This window comes from Mobula hypostoma, chromosome 4, assembly GCF_963921235.1.
Source record: "Mobula hypostoma chromosome 4, sMobHyp1.1, whole genome shotgun sequence".
Taxonomy (NCBI): Eukaryota; Metazoa; Chordata; class Chondrichthyes; order Myliobatiformes; family Myliobatidae; genus Mobula; species Mobula hypostoma.
In genome coordinates, this window is record NC_086100.1 from 151,002,156 (window position 1) to 151,028,639 (window position 26,484).

Consider the following 26,484-nt stretch of genomic DNA (forward strand, 5'->3'; position numbering starts at 1 on the left):
TTCAAAATCAGAACAGTCAGACTCTGATAACTGACCTTTAATGTTGCAGCAATTCACTAGGTGTGGGGGAGCACATTTTTGCTTTTGTTCTCTCATAAGAATATTGTACATAGCAGAATGAAGATGCTAACAACAGGAATTCTGCAGATGCTGGAAATTCAAGCAACATACATCAAAGTTGCTGGTGAACGCAGCAGGCCAAGCAGCATCTATAGGAAGAGGCACAGTCGACGTTTCAGGCCGAGACCCTTCGTCAGGACAGAATGAAGGTGCTATTTATTTATTATTATCACCGAGTCATACAACATGGAAACAGGCTCTTCGGCTTGCTCAGTCTGTGCTGACTAACAAGCATCTATTTATACCAGTCCTGCTCTAATCCCCATTTTATTCTCCCACATTCCCATGAACTCCCTTTAGATTCTGCAACTCACCTACACACTGGAGGCACTGACAGTAAGCCATTAACCTGTCAACCCATGTAGTTGGAACATGGAAGTAAACTGGAGCATCCAGAAGAAACCTGCGATCACAGGGAGCGTATGCAATACAAATAGTACTGGAGGCTGGGATTGTGCCCGTGTCATTACAGCTGCAGAACAATAACCACATCTGCCATTGTGCCATCCCTGGTAGAGCTGTGGTTTCATTTGCTTCCTTTATACTCACTTCAGATTATACTTGGTCAATTTCACAGTAACTAGGAAGCACACCAGTTTTTCATTGCTATTCATCTCAGGTTACTACAAACTTCTGGTTTTGCTAGGCACACAGACCATACCCAAAAGTGGGTAATGTTTAAACCCAAGATGTCAAAAGCAAGCCAACATTTTTAGCTATCAAGATGCTAATATTATTGTTTAAGGAAAACACATTGATAGGAGTAACACCTTGAACTGACTTTTGAAAGTTGGATAATGACTTTCCCTGTCATTTTGTGTTTCTAATGTTTTATTTGTAACTCAGGCAGATTAATCAATTAATCATGTCATACTGATGATTAATTTTCCTCTGCATCACACTAGTTACTCCAATGCTATGAGGAAGTGTGTTAATTCATGCAAGTCTTTGACAAAGTCCCACATGGGAGGCTGATCCGGAAAGTTCCACCGCTTGGCATCCAGGATGAAGCAGTAAACTGGATTTGATATTGATTTCCAGGAGCAGCCACAGAATGGTAGTAGATGGTACCTTCTCTGACCAGAGGCCTGTAACTAGTGAAATACACAGGAGTCGGTCCTGGGTCTATTGTTGTTTGTTATCATCAATGATTCAAGTTCAAGTATAAATTCAACTTTATTTTCACTTCAACCATTTACATGTATACCACCAAACAAAACAACATTCCTCTGGACCAAGAGGCACCACAGAGTACATTTAACTCAGACACATAACACAGAATGATATTACCACAATTAAATTAACAAATAATAAAGTGTATTACATGACAAGTGAAAAATAAACAGTATAGCATTACTGCCGCTTCATATGTGGCGAGACCTGGGTGGTGGCAAGGAGTTCAGTAGTCTCCAACCTGGGGGAAGGAGCTGCTTCCCATCCTATCAGTCCTTGTCCTAATGCTACTGCCTGATGGTAGGGGGTTAAAGTGATTTTGGACAGATGGGAAGGATCATTGACAATGCTAAGGGCCTCTGCATATGGAGCTCCTGGTAAGTATCTCAGGTGGATCGAAGTGAGACCTTGATTATCCTCTTAGCAATCTGCACAATCCTTTGTAGGGCCTTGTAGTTCCCATTGTTATATACCCCGTAACTGGGTTGCCAAACCAGCAGAAATGGATCACTCAGTGGAGTCTGGATTACTAGAACTAAGAAAGTTTTATTAAAGAAACAAGCAACACAGTACTCTAATCAAAAGGATAATAAATGCAACAGTTCAGCAATGATAAACACACATGTACACAGAATTAAGATAACAGGATCAATCAAGCTCTATCGTTGTCTAGGGGTAAATGACCAGTTTCAAAGTGACGCAAAGTTCAGTTCAATTTAGTTCAGTTCAGTTCGCAGACAGTGGGGGGGAGAAGAGAGAGAGCAAAACGAACGAATATTCAAACGGCTTCCACACACCGACCTTTGCAGTCAGCTTTCGTGCGAGCCCTTTGTGATGTCATCTGAGGTCACCGACCGTGACCCCTCCATTTCCAGATACGATCGTTTCTCTGCGGTGAACCCGGCACCCAGGCAAGGGTGGACACACACCAGGTTCCCGCCGATCGTGCCTTTCCACCCTGTGCGTCTATGGCTTGTCCTGCGATCAGCCGTCCAAAACTTCCCACCGACTTGTGGGAGACGCACCGCTTCCAGGGTCTCGTTACCTCGGGGTGTCGTGTGTGTCCTGCCTTAGCGAACCTGTCCCTTTTTATCCCCCTGCTGGGGTATCGCCTGTCCATCACTTCAAACAGTTCAGGGTTCAAAAGGTGAGCCGATCTTGACAGCTCTCCTTCCGTTAGACTCTCCCGTCCCTTTATTAACATCTCCAAATGCTGCTCAATTGTTTTCCTTATCTCTCTCTCTCTCCTGAAGACAGGTGGAAGACCAACTGCTAATCCCACTGGTGCCAGCACAGGACAGCTAACATCTTAATCTATGTGTATTCTCGTCACACTTCCCCCCTTTAAGGATTTTTACCGGGGTAAAAATTACAAACATGAATACATTATTTGATACACACAAATACACATCTTTATCAGCTATTTGGCTAACACAGCAAATTTGAAGTTGTCAACACCTGACAGACAGTCAGCAATCACATTTTCTGTTCCTTTTATATGTGTTATTAATAATACCTTAGACCAGGCTCCAACTTAGCAAACTTCATAGTGGCCAAAAACACTGATGAATTGCGATCAATGTAACCTCTCATTTGGTTTCGTCCCGGACCACAATAACAAGGGTCGTCCCATTCCGACTTAGTTTTCTCTCGCAAGGGCTTAGTAGGAGGGGGAGGGGTTGTAACCGCAGAGTTATTGCAAAACTTCCTACAGTACCCCACTATCTCCAAGAGCCTTCTGAGGGCCCTCTTGTCTGTCAGGGTTGGGATGTCAGAGATAGCCTGCATTGTAGCTTGCATCGCTGCCAGCTGCCCCTGTGTCACCACAATTCCCAGGTAAGTGACCTTCGTGTGGCCGAACTCATTTTTTTCAAGGTTCATTATCAAGCTGGCTTCAGCCAGCCGTATTACATCGCCAATACACACCTCCGTGTTTGTCAGCCCTTTCATCACTGAATTACTCATTCTATAGGAGTGTTGCTCGCTAGGCTGACCTAGTGTAAACAAACACCACCCAACGTCCCAGTTCTTTGCATTGCCTCGGGACAATCAAACACACTTGTGCGAGTCGTTTAATTACTTCTCCTAAAGAGTCGCTTTGTTCGGGGATTAAGGGAGAGACCTTATCAGCAGAGCTGGCCAAAACAATAGCCTTCTCCCATCTGGTCGATACCATACTCATCTTTTCAAAATGGTTTTTTTCTCTTATCAGGGGGATCCTAGCTTCATTGATTTCCGCGCTAACACCAACTAGGTTTGTTAGCATATCAAAAGCCTGTGACCATCTCAGTTCGCGTCGGCCATAATCAATAACATCCTTCCTCCAGTGCAGCCGGTAAACCTCTTTCATGATTCCACCAACTGTTTCCTCCAGCACCGCAAAATGTCTTGTGGGCCAGGTTAAAAATCTCATCCCCATAACTCTTTTGCACCACCCCCCATTCCTCATCTGCGGGTACGGTACTTGGTTTCCCTTTCTTCCTTAGCACTTCCTCCTCCACACAATAGCCTACTGGTTCCCTTGTTAATTCTGCGTCAGAGGGAGCTGTCTCTGCCAAAACCATCAGCCCCTCATCTTGCTCCTGCGCCTGCACAAATTCTTTCCTGGCTAATGCTAAGTCTGTCTCAGCTCCCTCACTACCTCTTGTTTCACTACACTCCTTCTTTTCACTTTCTACCCCCTTCTCGTACAAGGCTGGCAGAAGCGTCTCAGCTAAATTTACTACCGCAGTCCTGTGATGAACCTGTGAGTCCATGGGCGGGGCCTCAATGCTGGCAGGCTGACCTGTCAATCTCATGGCTGGGAACACGATTCCCCCGGCAAGGTCATTACCAAGCAAGACTTCCACGCCTTTCATCGGTAATTCGGACCTCACCCCGATCGTGACTAGTCCAGAGACCAGGTTGCTTTGTAAGTGTATCTGATGCAAAGGGACTGCCTCTGTCCCTTCCCCAATACCTTTGACCTTGACCTCCCCAGTCTGGGTCTCTGAGCTAATCTCTAATACACTCTTCAGTATCAGTGACTGACACGCTCCCGTGTCTCTCCAGATCCGCACTGGAACTGGTTTTAACCCCTCCTTCACTGACACCAATCCAGCCGAGATAAACTTCTCGCACCCTTCCTGAACTTTGGCAGACCTGTCCTCTCCTAGCAGTTCGTTTACCAGCTCGATACAGCCAGTCAAAATCGCCGTTTTTCCTTTTCCCGTCTCCTTCTTTGGGGCAAAGCACCTGGACGCAAAGTGTCCGACTTTCCCGCAATTATAACAGACGACCCCAGGAGACTTCCTACCAGACTGCTCCCAGTCTACCTTATCCTTCTCACTAGTCCCCGGCTTACTTTCTGACTTTTCTGGCGGACTCTCCCCGCCGTCCTGACTACCCTTCTGGTAGCCTTTACTTGGGACAAACTTCATTTTATGTGTCAACGCATACTCATCTGCTAACTTAGCAGTTGCGGCTAACGTGGCTGCCTCTTTCTCATCTAGGTAGGGTCTCATACCCTCAGGGACACAGCCTTAAAACTGCACAATCAGAATCAGCTGTAGCAGTCTGTCATAATCCCCCTCTACCCCCTTCGAGGCGCACCAATGCTCACAATATGTCTGCATCTCACGGGCAAACTGTAAATACGTTCGATCCCACTGCTTCCTCGCATTCCGGAACCTCTGCCGGTATGCCTCCGGACCAACTCATAAATCCTGAGGATGGTCTCTTTCACCACCTCATACCTCTGGGCATCTTCCGCGGACAAAGCTGAGTAAGCTTGTTGGGCTTTCCCTTTCAGTACACTCTAAAGCAAAACAGCCCACTTATCCCTCGGCCAGTCCTGACTTGTAACAACTTTTTCGAAATGGAGAAAGTACCGATCCACGTTGGTATCGTCAAATGGGGGAACCAGCCTTACCTCCTAGGTCACCCGGAACCCTCCACCTTGGTTCAGCACGGGCCCCTGCTCTGCCCTTATCCTTAACTTCTCCAGCTCGAATTCCCTTTCCCTCTGTTTCTCCTCTCACTTCAACTGTCTCTCTCTCTCTCTCTCTCCTGCCTTTCTAACTCTCTCTCCTGCCTTTCTAACTCTCTCTCCTGCCTTTCTAACTCTCTCTCCTGCCTTTCTAACTGTTTCTCTTTCTCCCGCCTTTCTAACTCTCTCTCTTGCCTTTCTAACTCTCTCTCCTGCCTTTCTAACTCTCTCTCCTTCTCTTCTCGCTCCAACTGTCTGTCCCTCTCTTTCTCTTCTCGCTCCAACTGCCGTACCCGGAACTTGTGCTCGAGTCTCAGTCTTTCAAGCTGCACCTGTACCGCGTCTCCAGCAGGTTTTTCAATAGACACCACCTCCAGCTCCCCTTGGGGAAACACACCTTTAGATACATAGTGCTCTACGATAGCTCTGTGTATCTCCTCTCTCCTCATTGTCGACTTCCCCTTAGCAAGATTCAACCGTTTGGCCACAGCTACCAATTCTGATTTCCTGGCATCTTCTAATGCCTCCAAGGTCGGCGCCTTTATAAATTCCTCAGCCTCCATTTCTGCTGTTTGTCTTTTCTTTCTTTCGGGAATTTTAACCCAATCAATTTACTCCGTCCCAAATTTAGCGTTCAAAATCGCGGACGAGAACCCCACTTATGTTATGTACCCCGTAACTGGGTTGCCAAACCAGCAGAAATGGATCACTCAGTTGGAATCTGGATTACTAGAACTAAGAAAGTTTTATTAAAGAAACAAGCAACACAGTACTCTAATCAAAAGGATAATAAATGCAACAGTTCAGCAATGATAAACACACATGTACACCTAATTAAGATAACAGGATCAATCAAGCTCTATCGTTGTCTAGGGGTAAATGACCAGTTTCAAAGTGATGCAAAGTTCAGTTCAATTTAGTTCAGTTCAGTTCGCAGTGGGGGGGGGGGGGAAGGAGAGAGAGAGAGCGCAAAATGAACGAATATTCAAACGGCTTCCACACACCGACCTTTGCAGTCAGCTTTCGTGCGAGCCCTTTGTGATGTCATCTGCGGTCACTGACTGTGACGCCTCCGTTTCCAGATACGATCGTTTCTCTGCGGTGAACCCGGCACCCAGGCAAGGGTGGACACACACCAGGTTCCCGCCGATCGTGCCTTTCCACCCTGTGCGTCTATGGCTTGTCCCGCGACCAGCCGTCCAAAACTTCCCACCGACTTGTGGGAGACGCACCGCTTCCAGGGTCTCGTTACCTTGGGGTGTCGTGTGTGTCCTGCCTTAGTGAACCTGTCCCTTTTTATCCCCTGCTGGGGTATCGCCTGTCCATCACTTCAAACAGTTCAGGGTTCAAAGGGTGAGCCAATCTTGACAGCTCTCCTTCCGTTAGACTCTCCCGTCCCTTCATTAACATCTCCAAATGCTGCTCCATTGTTTTCCTTATCTCTCTCTCTCCTGAAGACAGGTGGCAGACCAACTGCTGATCCCACTGGTGCCAGCACAGGACAGCTAACATCTTAATCTATGTGTATTCTCGTCACACCATACAAATGTGATGCAGCTAGTGAGTACACTCTCAATGGTGCTCCTGGAAAAACTGGTGAAAATAGAGACGGGGGGGGGCGGGGTAGGAGAGCCTTGTTCGCCTCAATACTCTCAGGAATTCGGAATTTGGATCCCAATGATAATGTGGTAAACTGGATCAGCAGATTTGCAGAAGACACCAAGATTGACGTACGTAGTGCTCAGTGAGGAAGGCTATCAAAGCTTGCAGTGGAATCTGGGCCAACTGGATAAGTGGCAGATGGAATTTAATGCAGACAAGAATGAGGTGTTGCACTTTGGGAGAACAAACCAAGGTAGGACTTACACAGTGAACAGTCGGGCACTGAGGATGAAATAGAACAGAGGGATCTGGATCCATAATTCCTTGAAAGTGGTCTCACAGGTAGATAGGGTTGTAAAGGGAGCTTTTGGCGCATTGGTTTTTATAAATCAAAGTAATGAGTACAGGAGTTCAGATGTTATGTTGAAGTTGTATATGCTGGCGAGGCAATATTGGAGTGTTGTGTGCAGTTCTGGTCACTTATCTGCAGGAAAGATATCAATAAAATCAAAAGAGTATGGATAAATTTTACTAGGGTATTGCAAGGCCTTAAGAACCTGAGTTATAGAGAATAGGGTAGGACTTTACTCTCTGGTGGGTAGGAGAATGAGGGGATACTTGATAAATGTATACAATATTATGAGGGGTATAGGAAGGGTAAATGCAAGCAGACTTTTTTCTACTGAGGCTGGGTGAGACAAACGATAGATCATGGGTTAAGGGTGAAGATGAACTGTTTTAAGGGGAACATGATGGAGAACTTCTTCACTCGGAGGGCAGTGAGAATGTGGAACAAGTTGCCAGTGGAAGTGGTGAATTTAAGTTTAGTTTCAAAATTTAAGAGAAGTTTGGATAAGTACATGAATGGGAGGGGCATGGGGGGGCTATGATCCAAGTGTGAGTAGGTGGAACTAGGCAAAATAACAGTTTGGTATGGACTAGATGAGCTGCAGGGTCTGTTTCTGTGCTGTAGTATTCTGACTCTAAATATACAAAGAGGTAAGAGTTCAGTTCAAAATGCTCCACTTTACCAGCAAGTTTTTTTAATGCCAGGAACATGTTTTCTACTTAAAACTCAAATTGTCTTCCTGCAGCAAGATGTCTCAAAGTTGATTTCTGAATGTTCATTGCTATGATTGCCATTTTAATTAACTCTGCCATCAGTATTATCATGTGATGGCCTCCAGGGGAATTGTGGGCCACCTGTCCGTCTTTCAGGTGCTCAATTGCAATGACTGCCAATATATAATGATTGAATGTTTTAATTTTACTTCCAGTGGCAAACCATGAAGTAGCTCTAAATATTGGACATTTAGTAGCTCATTAATGGTGCCCTGGGGGATAGGTTCTTCTTTGGCTGTGACTGCATTAACTACTGGTTGCACTCATCTGCTGACTGCTTATTTGAAGTGGAAAAACAAGTTCCATAGTTCAGTTATATTATACATGATTGGATGTCTCTTAATCTTTCTCTTAAATGGTCCAGATCTGATTTTATTCTAAAATAATTGCTGAATGACTCAGAATAATGAAAAATTTTCCATTCCTTCCTACTTGAGCTACATCAGGAAGATGTCGTTACTGCAGCTGTAAACCCACAGTATCTAGTAAGATAATGCACATCATAACATCACCAAAAGTAGCAAAACTGCAGTCAAACAAGAGTATTGTTTCAATAAGCTCCTACAACAAAACTAATAGGAGATGAATAACATAGGTTTTTTCTCTTGTTTTGATGACAAACTCTGCCATCTTCATCAGGGATGGTGCTTGGGCATGTCTAGTCCACTGGTATTTATACCCCCGTCATCCGTCCCTCCTGATTTGAAGAAGACTAACCAATCAGCTTTCCGCTGTCCCACTTTGTTTACAATCAAATTCCAGTTCTTACTTTGTGTGACACCTTTATCTTTGTTAAAATTCTTTTCTTCTAGGTGTATTTCAATGACTTAATTCACCAGGCAATCCCAAAAGCCATTGTTAGTTTGTAGTTTTGTGTCGAAGTCAATCCTATAGCCATTACGAATGCAATGTCCTGCTACCGTCGATTTCTCTGGGCATTTCTTCTTGTGGACCATCCACAAACCTGTAAGGAAGCTCAAATTACAACTGATGCAGGACAAAGATGACCAGGGACTCAGGATGGCTGGCATTTACAGGACTTCCTGTGCATCACACTAAGACAGGATGGACTGTGGAAACCCACATCAAGAAGCACAGGAGGTGTATCTGTTCGAGCGACCCAGAAAAATTGGCGGCAGCAGGACTTTGCATTCTCAGTGGCCATAGGATTGAATTCAATGGCACAAAACTACTGTGTCATGCTTTTGGGACCGCCTGGTGAAGGAAGCCAGTGAAATAAAACTCAAGGAATAGAATTTTAACAAAGACAAAGGTATCGCTCAAAGTAAGAACTGGAACTCAATTGTAATCAAGGTGGGACAGCAGAAATCTGATTGGATGAGGACTAACCAATCAGAAGGAACAGATGACAGGGGTCTAAATACCACTGGACTAGACATGCCCAGACATCATCCCTGATGAAGATAGCAAAGTCTGACATCAAAACATCAACTAAAATAGATACCTGTACCCAGCAGGAAACCCAAAAATACAAGCATCCTTTCTTTTTAAATAAGTGCAGATCTCAAAAGCATCAATGCATTTTGTAGAAGTAGTTTCTACGCATCGATTACACTTTATGGAAAAAAAAATTTAATTGCAGAGGAAAATAATCCCTAAATCAGACTGATTACAGAATTTCAAACTATTCATAATTACTCTCACAGTTAGGAAAGCTTAACATTTTTTGCAAAAATATAGACCATTGTTCTGCTTATAAGACATTGGAGCAGAATTAGACCATTTGGCCTATCAAGTCTGCTCAACCATTTGATCATGCCTGATTTATTTTCCCTCTCAATCCCATTCTCCTGCCTTCTTGTAACCTTAATGTCCTTACTAAGCAAGAACCTTTGAACCTCTCATTTTAATATACCAAATATCAAAGCCTCCGCAACCTTCTATGGCAATGAATTCCACAGATTTACCAACACCTGGCTAACGAAGTTCATCGTTATCTGTTTTAATTGGACTTCAACCTTTTCTGAGGCTGTGCCCTCTGGTCCTAGACTCCCCCACTATAGGAAATATCCTCTCCACATCCGCTCTATTTATACCTTTCAATATTTTGTAGGTTTCGGTGAGATCCACCATCATTATTCTAAACCCCAGTGAGTACATGCCCAGAGCCATCAAAAGCACCACATACATTAACCTGTTCATTACCAGGAACATTCTCATGAACCTCCTCTAGACACTCACCAATGCCAGTACATTCTTTCTAAAACAAGGGGCCCAAAATTCCTCACAATACTCCAAGTGTAGATTGACCAATGCTTTATAAACCTCTGCATTATATCTTTGCTTTTAAAACAAATCCTCCCAAAATGAATGGTTAACTTTTCAGTTGCCTTACCACAAACTCAATCCTGGAGGTTAACCTTTAGACAATCCAATACTAGTACTTCCAAGTCCATTTGCACCTCTGATTTCTGTATTCCCTCCGCTTTTGAAAATTGATTTATGACTTATTCCTTCTGCCAAAGTGCATGACCATACAATTCCCTACACTATATTCTATCAGCCACTTCTTTACACATTCTCCTAATCTGTCCAAATCCTTCTGCAGACTCCCTGCTTCCTGAACATTGCCTGTTCCTACACCTATATTTGTACTGTTCACAAGCTTGGCTGCAAAGCCATCAATTCCATCATTCAGATCGTTAACATATCATGTGAAAAGTAGCAGACCCAAAAGTGACCCCTATGAGGCATCACCAATTACCAGCAGCCAACCAGAAAAGACTCCCTTTATTGCCCCTCTCTTCCTCCTGCCAGTCAGCCAATTCTCTGTCTATGCTAGTAACTTTCCAGTAATACCATGGGAGCACCTGGTCAAAAGATTGAAAATCCAAGTAAGCAACATGCACTGACTCTCCTTGTGTATCGTGACTGTTATTTCCTCCAAGAACTCCAATAGATTTTTAGGCAAGATTTCCCTCAAGGGAACCATACTGACTACAACAACACATCCATCACCTGATCCTGCATCCCTATTTCATTTAATTTGTTCCAATTTGGTATATTTTTAGGTAACAACTATTTAAAAAACCTTACCTGTTCTTATCTGCTATTCACCTGCGCCTTCTTGGCAAAGCCTCAGATCTTAGACTCCTCCACTGGCTCCCCACACATATACCAATCCAAAATGGCATCTGCCTCTCCTTGGTGAAGCCTCTTGAGCTAAAGTCTCATTTCCCCACTCTAACTCTGCTCACTCCAAAAAATAGCCACCACTCTGTTTAAATCACACTTATTTTTATTGGCTCAAGTGAAACTCCAACATAAGGGGATTTGCTGCTTTCAATTATTCCTGCCCTTGCACAGATCTCACTCTCACTATCCCAAAGTTAAACTCATGCAATGTGCCTTGCTCTTCACTAACATATGCAATGAGATGTACTGTTCGCTAACAAACACGAGATTGACTATTCAGTAACACACAAATGACACTTGCTTGTTCACTAAAGTTCAATAAACTTGTTGGGTAATAGAATCCTACAACAAGGTGTCATTCTGCCATTTTTAAAGACACATGACCTGCTAATTACACAGGATAGCACCGCTCATTTAGAAATTCAGAGTTCAATGAATCTACTGCAGAGAGAAATACAAGTGCAAGTTTTGTTGAGCAAGAGAACGTACTGCACACAAGTTAATAATTTATAGATAAATATTAAGTGTATTATTTAAAAAGTGATATTATTGTTTAATAAAATTCAGCCAGTTTTACACCAAACTTTAGAAACTTCATTAAAAATTTAACCAGATCTTTGTTAAGAAACAAACAAAATCCACTGTAATAAATCAAGACATTAACAATCAGGGCTGAATTGCAGCTCAGTCGAGCGACTCAGATTCAATTCCGATATCCAACATTGACACATAGACAGTACATTCTTTTTGCAAGATATGGATTTTCCCTAATTGCTCTGATTTCTCCCATATCCCAATAAAGTGCTGGCCAGTAAGTTAAAAGGCCACTGCAAATTACCCATAGTGTGGATGGGTGACCAAAGAATAAGAAAGAATGAATGGGCATATAATAGATCACAACAAAATAAAACGGGGACTGGAATTGATTAAATTGTTCTGACAGTGTAGCCTCAATATGCTGAATGACTGCCTTCCATGGTGTACGGAAAAGCAAAATAATAAACTGCTGTGTGGACAAATGTTGTTAGACTGATTATTTACCAAAATGGAAATTATTTAAGGAAAGGTCCTTTACTGGCTAATGGATACATTTCTGAAGTTTCTCATTGTACTTTGATTAACACTACTACACCTTAAACACAAGAGATTCTACAGATGCTGGAAATCTAGAGTAATGCAGGAACTCAGCAGGGCAGACAGCATCTGTAGAAATGTATAAACAGTCAAAGTTTCAGGCTGAGATCCTTCTTCAGGACTGGAAACAAAGAGGAAAGATGCTAGAAGAAAAAGCTGGGAAGAAGGGAAGGAAAACAAGCTAAAAGCTGATAGGTGAAGGCAGGTGGGAAAGGTAAAGGGCTGTATAGGAATGAATCTGATAGGAGAGGAGAGTGGACCATGAGAGAAAGGGCAGAAACAGTGACACTGGGGGAGGTGATAGGCAGATGAGGAGAAGAGGTAAGAGGCCAGAGTGAGGAATAGAAGAGGGGAGGAGGAGGGCAAAAAGAAAATTACCAGAAGTACAAATTGATGTTCATGATATCAGGTTGGAAGCTAACTAGATAGAATACGAGCTGTTGTTCCTCCACCCTCAGAGTGGCCTCACCATGGCAAAAGAAGAGGCCATGGACCAACATGTCAGAACAGGAGTGGGGAATAGAAATTAAAATGGTTGGCCACTGAGAAATTTTCCTTTTAGCAGATGGAGTGGAGGTGCTTGACAAAGCCGTCCCCCAACGTACATCGGGTCTCACCAATCTAGAGGAAGCCACATTGGGAGAACCAGATACAATGGACACCACAACAAATTCAGAAGTGAAGTATTGCCTCACATGGAAGGATAGCTTTGGGCCCTAAGTGGAGGTAAGGGAGGAAGTGAATGGACAGTGTAGCACCTTACCCTTGCAATAATTCACTTCAACACAGAAATATAACCAATCTGTCTAATTAATTGGACAATTCTTCCATTACCCAAAAGGGCATTGGCCATATGCCCGGGGCACGCAATTGGTTCCAGCATGGCCCCGGGAACAGTTTTTCCTGCAGGGAGCCTGGCTTGCTGTATTTCAGCATAGTTTGAGCACAGCTCAGGGTCTGCCTCAGAACAGACAGCCTGCCACTCTCACAGGACAGCTTTGGCAGCTGCTGTTATTTCGCCCCCAGGTTCTCCTGCTGTCAAATATGTTAGCTTTACCAAGCAACTGTGAATGTCTTTGACATTTAGTCAGTAACACATAGGACCTGTTAAAAAAAAAGAAAAACACCTAAAATAATTAATTTAATGCCTTGAAAAGCAGAATAAAAAAAGCTAAATTTCTGAGATAACAAATGAATTTTTTTCAAAAACCCTTCTCTTGGTCATCATTATTTCCTATTCACCGGAATCAAACTGCTGTGCTTACACCAGATTTTAAAGTGGTACATTCTCAACTTCCATGTTTCAGAGCCTGGGATCTGGAAAAACACAAAACTACCCCAATGGATTGCATAAAGAACCCCTAAATGGAATCTCAGTCAATACGTCAGTACTTCAGTACTGGAAACCAAGGCTTTCACAGTTAGCTATGATGTGACTGTTACTCTACGAGGAGAAAACCTGCCTATAATTGCAACCTCAAGATATTTCAAATCAGTTGCATATAACAAATTTATCTACCCGCTTGTTAAAAAAAACTATTACCCACCAGTTTCAACGCACTACCTCAATATTTTTGCTCTCCTTTTGCACTTAGTGTAATTTTTAAAAATATATTTTATTGTAATTTACAGTTTTTATTATTATGAATTTCAATATACTGGTGCCACAAAACAACAAATTTCACAATATATGCCAGAGATATTAAATCTAATTCTGATTCTAATCCACTATGCATAAACTATATTTCAAGTCAAGTCAAGTTTATTGTCATTTAACTACATATATGTATATAACCTATATAATGTGTATAGAAATAAGACAACTTTTCTCCCCACCAGCATGCAAAGCACAATAGTACACATGATAACTTAAGAAGGCAAGGATAAAATTTACCAATGAATAACACATAAATAACAAACTAAAGTGCATTAATATTAAATATTGTGAGGTACGGAACAGATTAACCATTGACACTTCGAACAGGATGTGGCCAGGAGTTCCAAAGCCTAATGACTGGTTTATTATCACTGGCATGTGATGTGAAATTTGTTAACTTAGCAGCAGCAGTTCAATGAAATATATAATCGAGAAGAGAAAAATAATAATAATAAATAAACAAGTCAATTACAATATCCTCTCAGCTGTTCTCACAGTCCTTTGTTGAGGCTTCAGGTTTAATATTCAACTGCTTCCATACCAGATGGGAATGTAACTTGTCAGAATGCTCTCAATGATGCTCCTGTAAAATGCAGTTAAGATGGGGGCAGTGGGAGCCTTGCTTGTCTCAGTCTTCTTAGGAAGTGGAGACACTGCTATGTCTTCTTGTTCAAGGAGGTGACATTAAGAGACCAGGTGAAGTCATCCATGACGTGAACTCCAAGGAACTTGGTGCACTCAACTCTCTCTGCAGAGGTGACATTAGGAGACCAGGTGAGGTCACCATGATGTGAACTCCAAGGAACTTGGTGCACTTAACTCTCTCTGCAGAGGGGGATGATTTGTCTGCACCTTCTTGAAGTCCACGGTGATTTCCTTTGTCTTCTCCACGTTCAGGCTTAGATCGTTCTTCTCACACAAATCCACCAGCCACTCCACTTCCTCTCTATACTCCATCTTGTCATCACTCTTGATAAGGCCTTACTGTTATGAAGTCAAGTATCCATTTGCAGAGGTTGGTGTTGAAACCGAGTGAGGACAGTTTCCCCACCAGTTTCTGAGGTATGATGGTATTGAACACTGAACTGAAGTCTATAAACAGCAGTCTGGCATATGAGACAGGGTAGAGGCTATTGCATCATCAGAGGATCAATTGGAGTAATAAGTGAACTGGAAAGGGTGCAGTGTAGCTGGGAGAAAGGCCTTAATGTGCTCCGAGACGAGCCACTCAAAGCATTTCATAATGGTTGATGTTAATGCCACAGGACAGTAGTTATTTAGACAGGTTACTGTTCACCTTCTTTGTCACTGCAATGATGGCTCCCACCTTGAAAACCAAGGGGACAATGGATTGTTCCATCAGTCCACTGTGTATATGGTCGTTCCATCAAAAAAAAATTACAAAGTAAACTTTTCTCTTTAATCACCAGCTCATTTATCTTGAGAGAACTAGATGATCTGCACAAGAACAATTCACCATAACCTTTAGACTGCTTCACAATCTTAGCACCAGAAAAGTACATTGCCCAATAATAAAAAAAGTTGCCACTTTCTGGTGCTACTGATAGAGCAAGAAGTTTCTATGACAAAATATGGACAGACTAATGTCCAAAACTAAGAAATTCATCTGTGCATTTAATGACATGCATGAGATTGTTGTGCTATGTCGAAGTGAAAGAAAACCAGTCAGGCATGGGTCACATCCCCTGGGTGCAGGGGTGATGCTGGCTAAGTTATTTTGTGTTCCAAGAGGCCAGCTTTAACAGCTTGACTGTTCCAATGTTGCTCAAAGACAAGCGCTTCTCAGTACAATACAACAATTTCCTGGGCAGCATTCCATTGAAAGTCACATCAGCTGCTTAATCATGATAATCATCCAAAAGTGCCCAGCTGAAATTCTACATCAGCATGCTTTGAACCAGAAGTAATTACAACTGTGTTCCACTACACAAATACCCAATTTTCTCAATTTGCTACTGGACAAAAAAAAAACAATGCATCCACATTTATATTAAAGCAGTTCTTGTCTGAACTACTTTAAAAGAGCTATTAATAAGTTATATAAAATCCTAAATAATAGGAATATAAAACATACTGATAAAATTATCCTCTCTGCAGTCCACATCAAAACTTAAAAGAACAGCATGAAAACCCAAGACATAATTTTAGTCCTTATCAACACTGCAGGTCTTGGGAAAATAACCACTCATAGTGTGGATTATTCATATAACTTTCAAACAGAGTTTAAATTACAGGAATTAACCCTTATTCAAGAGGATATATGCATCCAAGTGGCATAATTACTGCTATCCCAATGTCATCAGATTAAAATATAAACTCTTGATCACCATACCAGTCAAAGACCGGTAAAACATGTTAAACAGGTGAAGCATAACAAAAAGGCCAAACATGTTAACATTAGTATTTTACCCACTATTGTTCTCAAAGGAAGTTGTAAACAATGTTTCAAAAACATGTAGGTTTCTTCTTTTCCTAGATTGTTTTGAATTTAGTGCCTTTTGTAAAAAAAAATCCAAGGAATTCAACAGGGCACAGTGGTTAAACATCTATCACATGGAATATTTTTTCAGTTTTGTGTCAACATGCATTGAGTTCACTAGAATTGTTATACAGAAAGCAAAGTACATGGGATTAAATTAAAATAGAAATAAATTTTTAAACAACAATTATTAAAATACCTTTCTAAGGACAGACTAAATGTGTTTTTCAGGTCCAGGGTGAATATAGCACAGCAGATATGATTTAGTTAAAAGTGAAAATATTGTATGAAAATGCGAAGTTCATACCAAGTCAGTCACATCTTGCATCTGTGAAATCTACAACAGCACTTGGCACAGATGAGCAGGGCATCATTGCTATCATCTTGCAAATACATTGTTTAACCCATGGAAGTTGCCATTCACTTTATACAGCAATGACAGAAAACACTCAGATTCACCATCATTACCATGAACTTGATTGCAAATCATGTAATCTTCATCACCACCTCTTATATTATTGAATAGTAACAGATATCAAGCAACACAAAGCCTACAGTAGTTAACTGCAATCTTTGCAACTGCAAAACTGTACCCACAGACTATTCTTGGGGGTAACTGCAATATAATATTCTGATCAAGCACTGCTATCTACTTTTTTAAGGAAACATCAATCCTATAATGAACAATTGCATTATACATTCTGTTCAGAAGAATGTTGAAAGCTCACACATCAAACTGTCATTTTCCAACAGCTTTATAGCAAAATTAGCACTAGAGGTACATGGGCTCTGCACAGTTACCTGGGTTTCTCCTTCAGTTCATTTCTTCCTTTCTCTGAAATTTCTCTCCTCCTGCCCCAATAATGGCACTGTTTCTCTGCTGGTTTCAGTTCTATGGAAATTGGACATTGCCCTTGTAACCCTTCAAGAGCAAGACTGGAGCACAACTGTATCTCACACAAATCCAATTCTAACTTCCTACACCAGCATTTTGGAACAGGAGTAGGTTTTTAGCCCCATTCCCTCCCTAAACTTGTTCTACCATTCCATTAATTTATGGATGATCTGCATTTTACCAGGATCTTGGTTCCACGGCTCATACCACCTCTTCCCGAATTCAAATCTAGTGATCTCAGTGCCAATATGTTCAATTGACGACACATTGGGGAGGAAGAGAAAAATATTCAGCATTTCACTGTGTGACTGTGAAAGCTTGCTTCCCAACATCACCCTTAAATATTCAATGCCTATAAAATTGGATAAAGCTCAATGAACATCAACTGGGATTCCCTCCCTAATGAAGGAACTGGAGTTTAAATGATGGGGTCTGATGTCACAGCTGACTTCATACAGCAACATCGCAATCTAGACCAGTGGATTGCTAATTCTGTTTTTGAACAAAAGGCAAGAAAGCAATTATTCCAGCAGGTTTTTGGAGATGTGCTGATACAAATATACAGGCAATTTCCCCATCATGAGCAATTAAGCTTTCAGATAGGCTGCTTCATTAAATATCAGACCTAAAAGGCCTTATAAATAACCCTGACAAAATTGTCAGAGGCAAGTAAGGTTATTTACATTGCAGCAGAAGCATAATAAAACACAATAAGCAACATTGATCAAAATCTTCAAAGAGCTAGGATATAAGGGTAGCAAAAAAAGAGATGGAAAGGCAAAGGCAAACCATGGGGCTGAATCATGGGCATGAATGGCACAATCAGTTACAGTAAACAAACCTACTAGTGAAGCAAGGTCAGAAACAGGTTTCAGAAATAGAGAAAGCGGAGGCCACAGAGGAATACGAAAACCAAAATGACAAGTTGAGAATCATTTAAAAAAAAACAGGGAGGTGCTGGCAATAAATCATGCCTGCTCCATCATTAATATGATCCTGGCTGATTTGTAATCATATTTTCACCTTTGATCTCCATATCCTTAGATTCTCTGGACTTTTAAAAGTTTTATCATTTAGTCTTGAAATACACGGCCTATAAAAAGTATTCACCCCACCCCACCCCCGAAGTTTACTGGTTTTGTTTACAACATTGAATCACAGTGGATTTAATTTGGCTTTTTTGACACTGATCAACAGAAAAAGAGTCTTACGTGTCAAAGTGAAAACAGATGTCTACAAAGTGATCTAAATTAATTACAAATATAAAACACAAAATAATTGATTGGGTAAGTATTCATCCCCTTTAATATGACTCACCAAATCATCACTGGTGCAGTCAATTGGTTTTAGAAGTCACATAATTAGTTAAACGGAGATCATCGTGTGCAATCAAGGTGTTTCAATTGATTGTAGTAAAAATATACCTGTATCTGGAAGGTCCAACTACTGGTGAGTCATTATCCTGGCAAAAACTATATCATGAAGACAAAAGAATACTCCAAGCAATTCCGCAAAAAGATTATTCAAAAGCACAAGTTAGGAGATGGATACTAGAAAATTTCCAAGTCACTGAATATCCCTTGGAGTACAGTTAAGTCAATCATCAAGAAATGGAAAGAATATGGCACAGCTGTAAATCTGCCTCGAGCAGGCCATCCTCAAAAACTGAGTGACCGTGCAAGAAGGGGACTAGTGAGGGAGGCCACCAAGAGACCTGTGACAACTCTGGAGGAGTTACAAGCTTCATTGGCTGAGATGGGAGAGACTGCGCATACAACAACTGTTGTATGGGTACTTCATCAGTCACAGCTTTAAGAGAGAGTGGCAAAGAGACAGCCACTGTTGAAAAAAGCTCACATGAAATCTTGACTAGAGTTTGCCAGAAGGTATGTGGGAGATTCTGAAGTCAGCTGGAAGATGATTCTGTGGTTTGATAAAACCAAACTTGAGCTTTTTTGTCCAAACAGACTAAATGCAATGTTTGGTGCAAGCCAAACACCATACATCATCAAAAACACACTATCCCTACCAGGAAGCATGGTGGTGGCTGCATCATGCTGTGAGGATGCTTCACTGCAGCAGGCCTTGGAAGGATTATGAAGATAGAGGGTTTAAATGAATGCAGCAAGATACAGGGAAATCCTGATGCAGTCTAAAAGAGAACTGTGACTTGGGAAAAGATTTGTTTTCCAGCAAGACAATGACCCCAAACATAAAGCCAAAGCTACACAGGAGTGACTTAAAAACAACAAAGTTAATGTCCTGGAGTGGCCAAGTCAGAGACCGGACCTCAATCCAACTGAGAATTGGTGGCTGGACTTAAAAAGGGCAGCTCACTTACAATCCCCTTGCAATCTGACAGAGCTTGAGCAGTTTTATAAAGAAGAAAGGGGAAAACTGCAGTGTCCAGATGTGCAAAGCTGATACAGACTTATCCACACAGACTCTTCTTACTTTATTTACTTTATTGTCGCTAAACAATTGATACTAGAGCGTACAATCATCACAGCGATATCTGATTCTGCGCTTTGCGTTCCCTGTACAAATCGATATTAAATATTAAAAATATTAAAGACTCAAGGCTGTAATTGCTGTCAAAGGTGACTTGAAGGGGGTGAGTAATTATGCAATACTGACTTGAAGGGGGTGAGTAATTATGCAATCAATTATTTTGTGTTTAATAATTGTAATAAATCTAGACAAATTTGTAGAAATTTGTTTTCACTTTGACACAAAAGGGTCTTTTCTATTGATGAGTATCAAAAAAAAGCCAAATTAACTCCACTGTGGTTCACTGTAGAAAGACAATAAAATATGAAGATTTCCAAGGGGGGGGTGAATACTTTTTATAGTCCCTGTGTATTCAACATCTGAACTTCCAAAATAAACTTACACCTAACGCTGCACTTCAGAAATCAATTTGTTAGTGGTAATAAACAAAACAGAAAAAAACCTTGTACACTGTGTGCTGCTAAAACCAGATCAAAACTTTACAGTTATTATTTCCCTTAGTAGCTTCAGCCAAATAGATTCTGTCATTGTATCTGAGTTTACCTACACAACCCACTTGCATTAAAGACCACATTAGAAATATAACATAGAACAGTACAGGCCTTTCAGGCCACAATGTTGTGCCAAACTTTTACCTATTCCAAGATCAATCTAATGCTTCCCTCCCACATGGCCCTCCATTTTTCTTTCATCCGTGCTATCTAAGAATCTCTTAAATATCACTAATGTATCTGCCTCGACCACTACTCTTGGCAGCGGGTTTTTACCACCCACTGATCCCATGCAAGATAAAATTCTGGCATCCTCCCTATACTTTTCACCAACCACTTTACATTATGCCCTTTCATATTAGCCATTTCAGCCCTGGGTAAAATACATCGGCTATCCACTTTATCAATGCCTCATTACATCTTATATACTTAAATCAAGTTAACTCTCCTGCTCCTTAGTTCCAAAGAGAAAAGCCCTGGCTTGCTCAACCTATCTTCATAGGGCATGCTCTCTGGTCCAGGCAGCACTCTGGTAAATCTCCTCTGCATTATTTTAAAAGAACAACAGATTAGCAGTTTCAACATCCTTCCCATAATGAGGTGACCAGAATTGAACATAATACTCCAAGTATGGTGCAGAATTTTAGAATTTCAACATTACTTCATGGCTTATGAACTCAATCCCCCAACTAATGAGAGCCAACACACCATACACCTTAACCGCCCAGCAACTTTGAGGGATCTATGAACACAGACTCCATTATCCCCCCCTATTTCTCCACAATGTTAAGAATCCTGCCATTAACTCTGTACTTTTCCTTCAAGTTTAACCTTCCTAAATGTATTACTTCATACTTTAACAGACTGAACTCCATCTGCCACATCTCAACCTAGCTCTGCATTCTATCAACGTCCCATTGTAACCAACAACAATGTTCTACACTATCCACACCACCACCAAACGTCATGTCATTTGTGATTTTAGTAATATACCCTTCCACTTCCTTATCCAGGTCATTTATAAAGATCACAAAGAATCCCAGAATAGATCCCTGCTGAACACCATTGGTCACCGACCTCCAGGTGGAAGACACTCCATCTACTACCTCCTGTGGGCTAGCTAATTCTGAATCTACACAGCCTGGATCCCATGCCTCCCCTCTTTCTAAATGAGCTTACCAAGGGGAACCTTGCTGAATGCATTACTAAAATCCATATACTCCACATCCACTGCTCTACTTTTTTTCCAATTGCTTTTAAAAGAACAGATTAGCAGTTAAACATAACAACTGTACACCAGACTGCAGATTAACCATTGCCCCTTTCTAGGCTACAAAACACTTTCAACATCTCAGATTGATTCACTTGAGTATGATCTGACAACAAAAAAGAAATTGACACTCAGCCACCTTAAGAGCCAGGAAGAAACCAAAACTTTGATGAACAAATTTTAACAATTGTCTCAAAGTAGGAGACAGGAGGTTTGCTGCAAGTGAGAAAGCATTATTAAGACAGTGAAGAAAACAAAACATAGAACAGCCAAAATTGACGAATGTGGCTATTAGTAGAAAGAACATTCTGATGCTCTCTATAAAAATAGAAAATAATCATTCTTCAATTCCCTTCAGGACACTTGCAAACAAAGTAAGATTTGTCAAAAATGTAGAAATGACAATCAGCAGGTGACCAGTCACTGTTGGCTGACATTTCAGAAGTACACAATGAAGCCTAATTTTGTTCTAGCTCATTGTCTCAAAGTGAATTAAAGCTGTTTTGTGATATTTGACTACGAAACATATTAGAATTTTTTTCCAGGCAGTATTAGTTTTTATATCTTATTTTCTGATTGCGACATTAAGTACTGGTCTTAGCAGTACAATTTTGTGTTTACTGCCAGGTAATACTTAATATAGCCCAATGTCAAAATATTTCACAATGCTTCCATGAAGCACCATTGGGTTATTTTGCAATAGTAAAGACACTAGTTACTATCGTACAAATTGTCACTATGTAAGTACTCTGAGGAATGAACTGTACAGGTAAACTTTTCATCAACTAAAGCAAAGGGTACAAAAGCAAGAGTGCTACTTTAAATTCCAGTGAAACAACCATTAGAACACTACTAGAGAAATGCATTCAATTCTTGTCATCATATTTTGGTAGAGTTACTAAGTTATTGGAGTGAGGGGGCAGAGAGAAAAAAGTACTAGAAAGATGTCTTCCCTGGAGCAAAGGTCAAATGAAAATTTGGTGACAGTGTTAAAAAAAAATTACAGCAGGTTAGGATAGGATTGACAGAAATAGTTTCTGCTAGTGGATGCCTCAAAGGCCAAGAAACACATTGTCAAGGTGATGGGTAAAAGGTACAAAATATTTTTTTGAAGAATTCACCGCCTGCAAGAGGGTAGAAATAAAATTAATGAGGATTTTCAAAGGGGATTAAAATAGACACATACAGGAAGTTAATTTACAACACCACAGAGAAATAACGGAGCAGTGGGACTGACTAGACTATTTTTAGAGAACCAAATAGCCCTAATAAACTTGAGTTTTTAACAATTCAAATTAACATTTATTGTTTAAAACTTTAGACTGTTACTTTCTTAGTTCTTCTCTCTCAGGAGAGGATAGTTTGTCAAAAGATCATCAAAACCAAGAAGTGACCATTTATTGTTACATTTTATGTATTAGGAGTTTATTTCAACAGTTGTAAGTCTGTGACATTTCATGCAAAGTATAAGATCTGGTGCATCACATCTTAAGTTAAATAAGGATATACACTCAGCGGCCATTTTAGATGGGTACATCTATACATCCGCTTGTTAATGCAAATATCTATTCGGCTAATCATGCGGCAGCAACCCAATGCATAAAAGCATGCAGACATGGTCAAGAGGTTCAGTTGTTGTTCAGACCAAACATCAGAATGGAGAAGAATGTGATCCAAGTGTCTTTGACTGTGGAATGATTTTTGGTGCCAGGCAGGGTAGTTTGAGTATCTCAGAAACAGCTTATCACCTGAGATTTTCACACACAACATTCTCTAGAATTACTTACTTACTGCCCATTATGCCACTGGCACTTAGGGCAGCAATGAAGGTTCTCCATCTTCATTGCTGTTTCCATAATAATTTGCTTTACCAATCAGGGTTGTTAGCCTTGAGCTGAACCCCAGAATCTGCAGGACCAGTAGAGCACTCTTAGTCTAGCCTCTACCCTTTGACCTGTTTGGCATGGGTGGCCCTACCAAGAACCAAAGAACAAGGCCCTGACTCCAGCCAACATAGCCTTCTGGGTCATTGAGGCACGCAAGCCTCTAAACTTTACAAAAAGTTTGTGGTCCACTCTAGAAGGTTTACAGAGAATGCTACAATAATTTTTTTTTAAAATAAGAGAGCGACAGCTCTGTGGGAAAAACAGCCTAGTTAATGAGAGAGGTCAGAGGAGAATGGCGAGACTGGTTCAAGCTGACAGGAAGGTGATAGTAACTCAAATAACCATGTGTTGCAACAGAGGTATGCAGAAGGGCATCTCTGAGCACACGACACATTGAACCTTGAAGTGGATGGGCTACAGCAGCAGAAGACCATGAACATACATTCAGTGGCCACTTTATTAAGTACAGGAGGTACACTGCGTGCATAACATACACATTAAAGATGTTATTGCTTATTCTCATGGCATAGCTAGCGACAGATCAAATTATATGTTCTACTGATAAAAACTGTTAAGTATGGATCAACACACTGTGATAAGTGTAGGTAACAGCACATAGCTACGGTACAATCAGTCTCAGGATTTATTTATTTTTGAGTGTGGTGCAGAACAGAACTTCTATTACCTAAAGAGCAAAACATCCAGTAGCCAACATTGTTCAAATCTGAATGTTTCTGATTTTACCTGTGAACTGATCTGCCTCTAAGGCCATTCTTGAAGTGTTTTATACAATGAATATTCTGTAGTTGGAGGTTATCTTTGTTTTAAAGGATCTGCAAGTTGAACTCTGCTTTCTCTTCTTGTAAACAAACCAGTAAGAGGTCAGGAAGACCAGCAAGAAAAATATTTAGCTTTTTTTCCATTCCTGTATGTTTTTATTCTTAATTTAATTCATGTAATATAAAGCATAACTGCTGGAGTGTACAATGCACCAACTGATGTGGGCAGGGTTGGTGACTCTTACCACATAATAAAAACATGTATTAATGGAGATTGGTACTTGATGGTTAGCATGGAAATAGTGGGCGGAAGAGCCAAATTCTGCAGAGGGTTAGTCTACAACTCTGGACTACAATGGATCTTCAACATAAAAATACGAGATTTAAACCAAATACTTGGTCCATCTCAGCTTCTGAAATCCCATATTCCTTAGATTACTTTCAGCTTAATTACCTCACACCAGGTGCTTCTTTTGTTCTAAGGTACCTTAAGGATAATCAAATATACATGCAATGGAAAGTCCTGCAAGATTTGATAGTGAAGTTCAGAAATCACCTTTTTCTCCATAAAAAACATGTTTGAGTCATAGAGTGATGCAGCAGAGAAACACCCCCCCCCCACCCAACCCGTCTATGCCGACCAAGGTTTCAATCCTTAAGCAAAAAAAAACATGAAATCACTTTCAATCCATGAAAGACCTGGCTGCCTTGTTTATTTTAGTGAAGAGAAGCAAATTACTGGCCCATCTTCTCTCTGCAAATACCAACAAGCTGTATTTTCTACATCCTCTATATGTTATAGTCGTTCAAGCTTACCTTATCAGGCGCCGGGAACTGCAGCTGGTTGACATCCAGTGGTGTGATAAGAGGGATGGTGTCAAAACCATCTTCAGGGGCTGCAGCCTTCCCATTGCTCTTGTCAGTCAGATTGTTTCCCAACTTCACCATGGCTGCGAACAATAGATGAGGAGTGTTTATTCTTCATTTTGAACTGGGGGGAAATCAACTACACCAATGGAGCTTTAAAGACACAGAATATGGAACTAGCAGCCTTCCGTCAGAATTCACTACAATCACCGTCCTGGGACATCCGCGTGAAACATACGCATGACCTTTGGCAATTCTATTTATTTTAAGCTACCTTTTTAGCTTATTCGAAAGAAAGGTGCTAAAGACGAAGGAAATCATGCTACTGTCAAACCTATCCACCGTTTGCTTCAGGAACCGGGGCACAAGCAAAAAAAAACACTTGTTTGGATTAATCAACTAGAAAATTCAGGATTTTAATTTGACGCAGTGCAAATTTCCGCACAGATTATTCAGACCCGACGTGATTTACATTTTTACAAACAAAAGCGAATTACTTGTCACAATTTCAGAAGCAAGCAATCGTAAAATGCACCAAATGTCAAATGCATTTTGCTTCCTGTTCCTCAAAAGCAATTTGATTTTTTTTTTATGCATCGTAACCCAATTTACTGCAAGATGGAATAAATCTCGTTTAAAAATCACGTTGAACAATGCCGTTGTGTGAAAAGAGATGCCTCAGTAACATGGGAGCATCTTCTGTCTTGCTGAGGTAAGGCACGACAGAGCTAACTCGCACCCGTCCCCCCGCAAATTAAACCACGGAACAGAATTGTTTTGAAAGAAAGCCGCCTCACCTGATAATTCTTCCAAAAAATACAAAGGTTTTTTATTGTCTTCTTTGCAAAAACCTTTCCCACTTCAGCTGGAAAATGGCGGAAAGTAGCTGCTGAAGAGCGTTGTCCAGGATGCAGTAAAGTCATTGATCGAGTTTGGAGAATGTTTTCATTTTCAAGCCTCGTCTGTGGTGACGCAGCCGCGCTGTCGGCAACAGAGCGGGCGAATATCTTTCCGCTGCGCCCACACCGCATCAGTTCACCAGCAGGTTTTATTTCTGAAGAGCCTAGGTTGTCGTTTTTTCTAATCTAGTTCCTTTTTTAAAAAAAAAGAAAACCCTACGGGCAAACACTAACGATAGCGCGGATGGTGCTGGAAATTAATATTTCAGTTCAAAGACCATACCCCGTCCGAGTGCCAAAATGTGTCTTGTGCGATCCGTTCTCTCTTAGGCAAGGGTTAAAAAAGACTGCTTTGCATTTACCTAGCGGCTTTATTTTTAACGCAAAAGAGTTTCACAATAATGGTTGGGGATTAAAATTTCACACAATCAATTAAATGGTATTAGGACAGTACC

At 41.0% G+C, this 26,484-nt stretch overlaps 1 protein-coding gene across 1 annotated transcript in view; it reads right to left on the reverse strand.

The window, feature by feature from the left end:
* The window catches only part of LOC134344949 (neuronal vesicle trafficking-associated protein 1-like), a 123,110-nt gene extending 96,965 nt beyond the window's left edge, over nt 1-26,145 (reverse strand). The window contains exons 1-2 of the mRNA XM_063045082.1: nt 25,928-26,145; nt 25,080-25,213 (exon numbers count right to left, since the gene is read on the reverse strand). Coding sequence (XP_062901152.1) covers nt 25,080-25,211 — 132 coding nt within the window. The 5' untranslated portion in view covers nt 25,212-25,213; nt 25,928-26,145. The remainder of the gene's footprint in view (nt 1-25,079; nt 25,214-25,927) is intronic.
* Between the last annotated feature and the right edge of the window lie 339 nt (nt 26,146-26,484).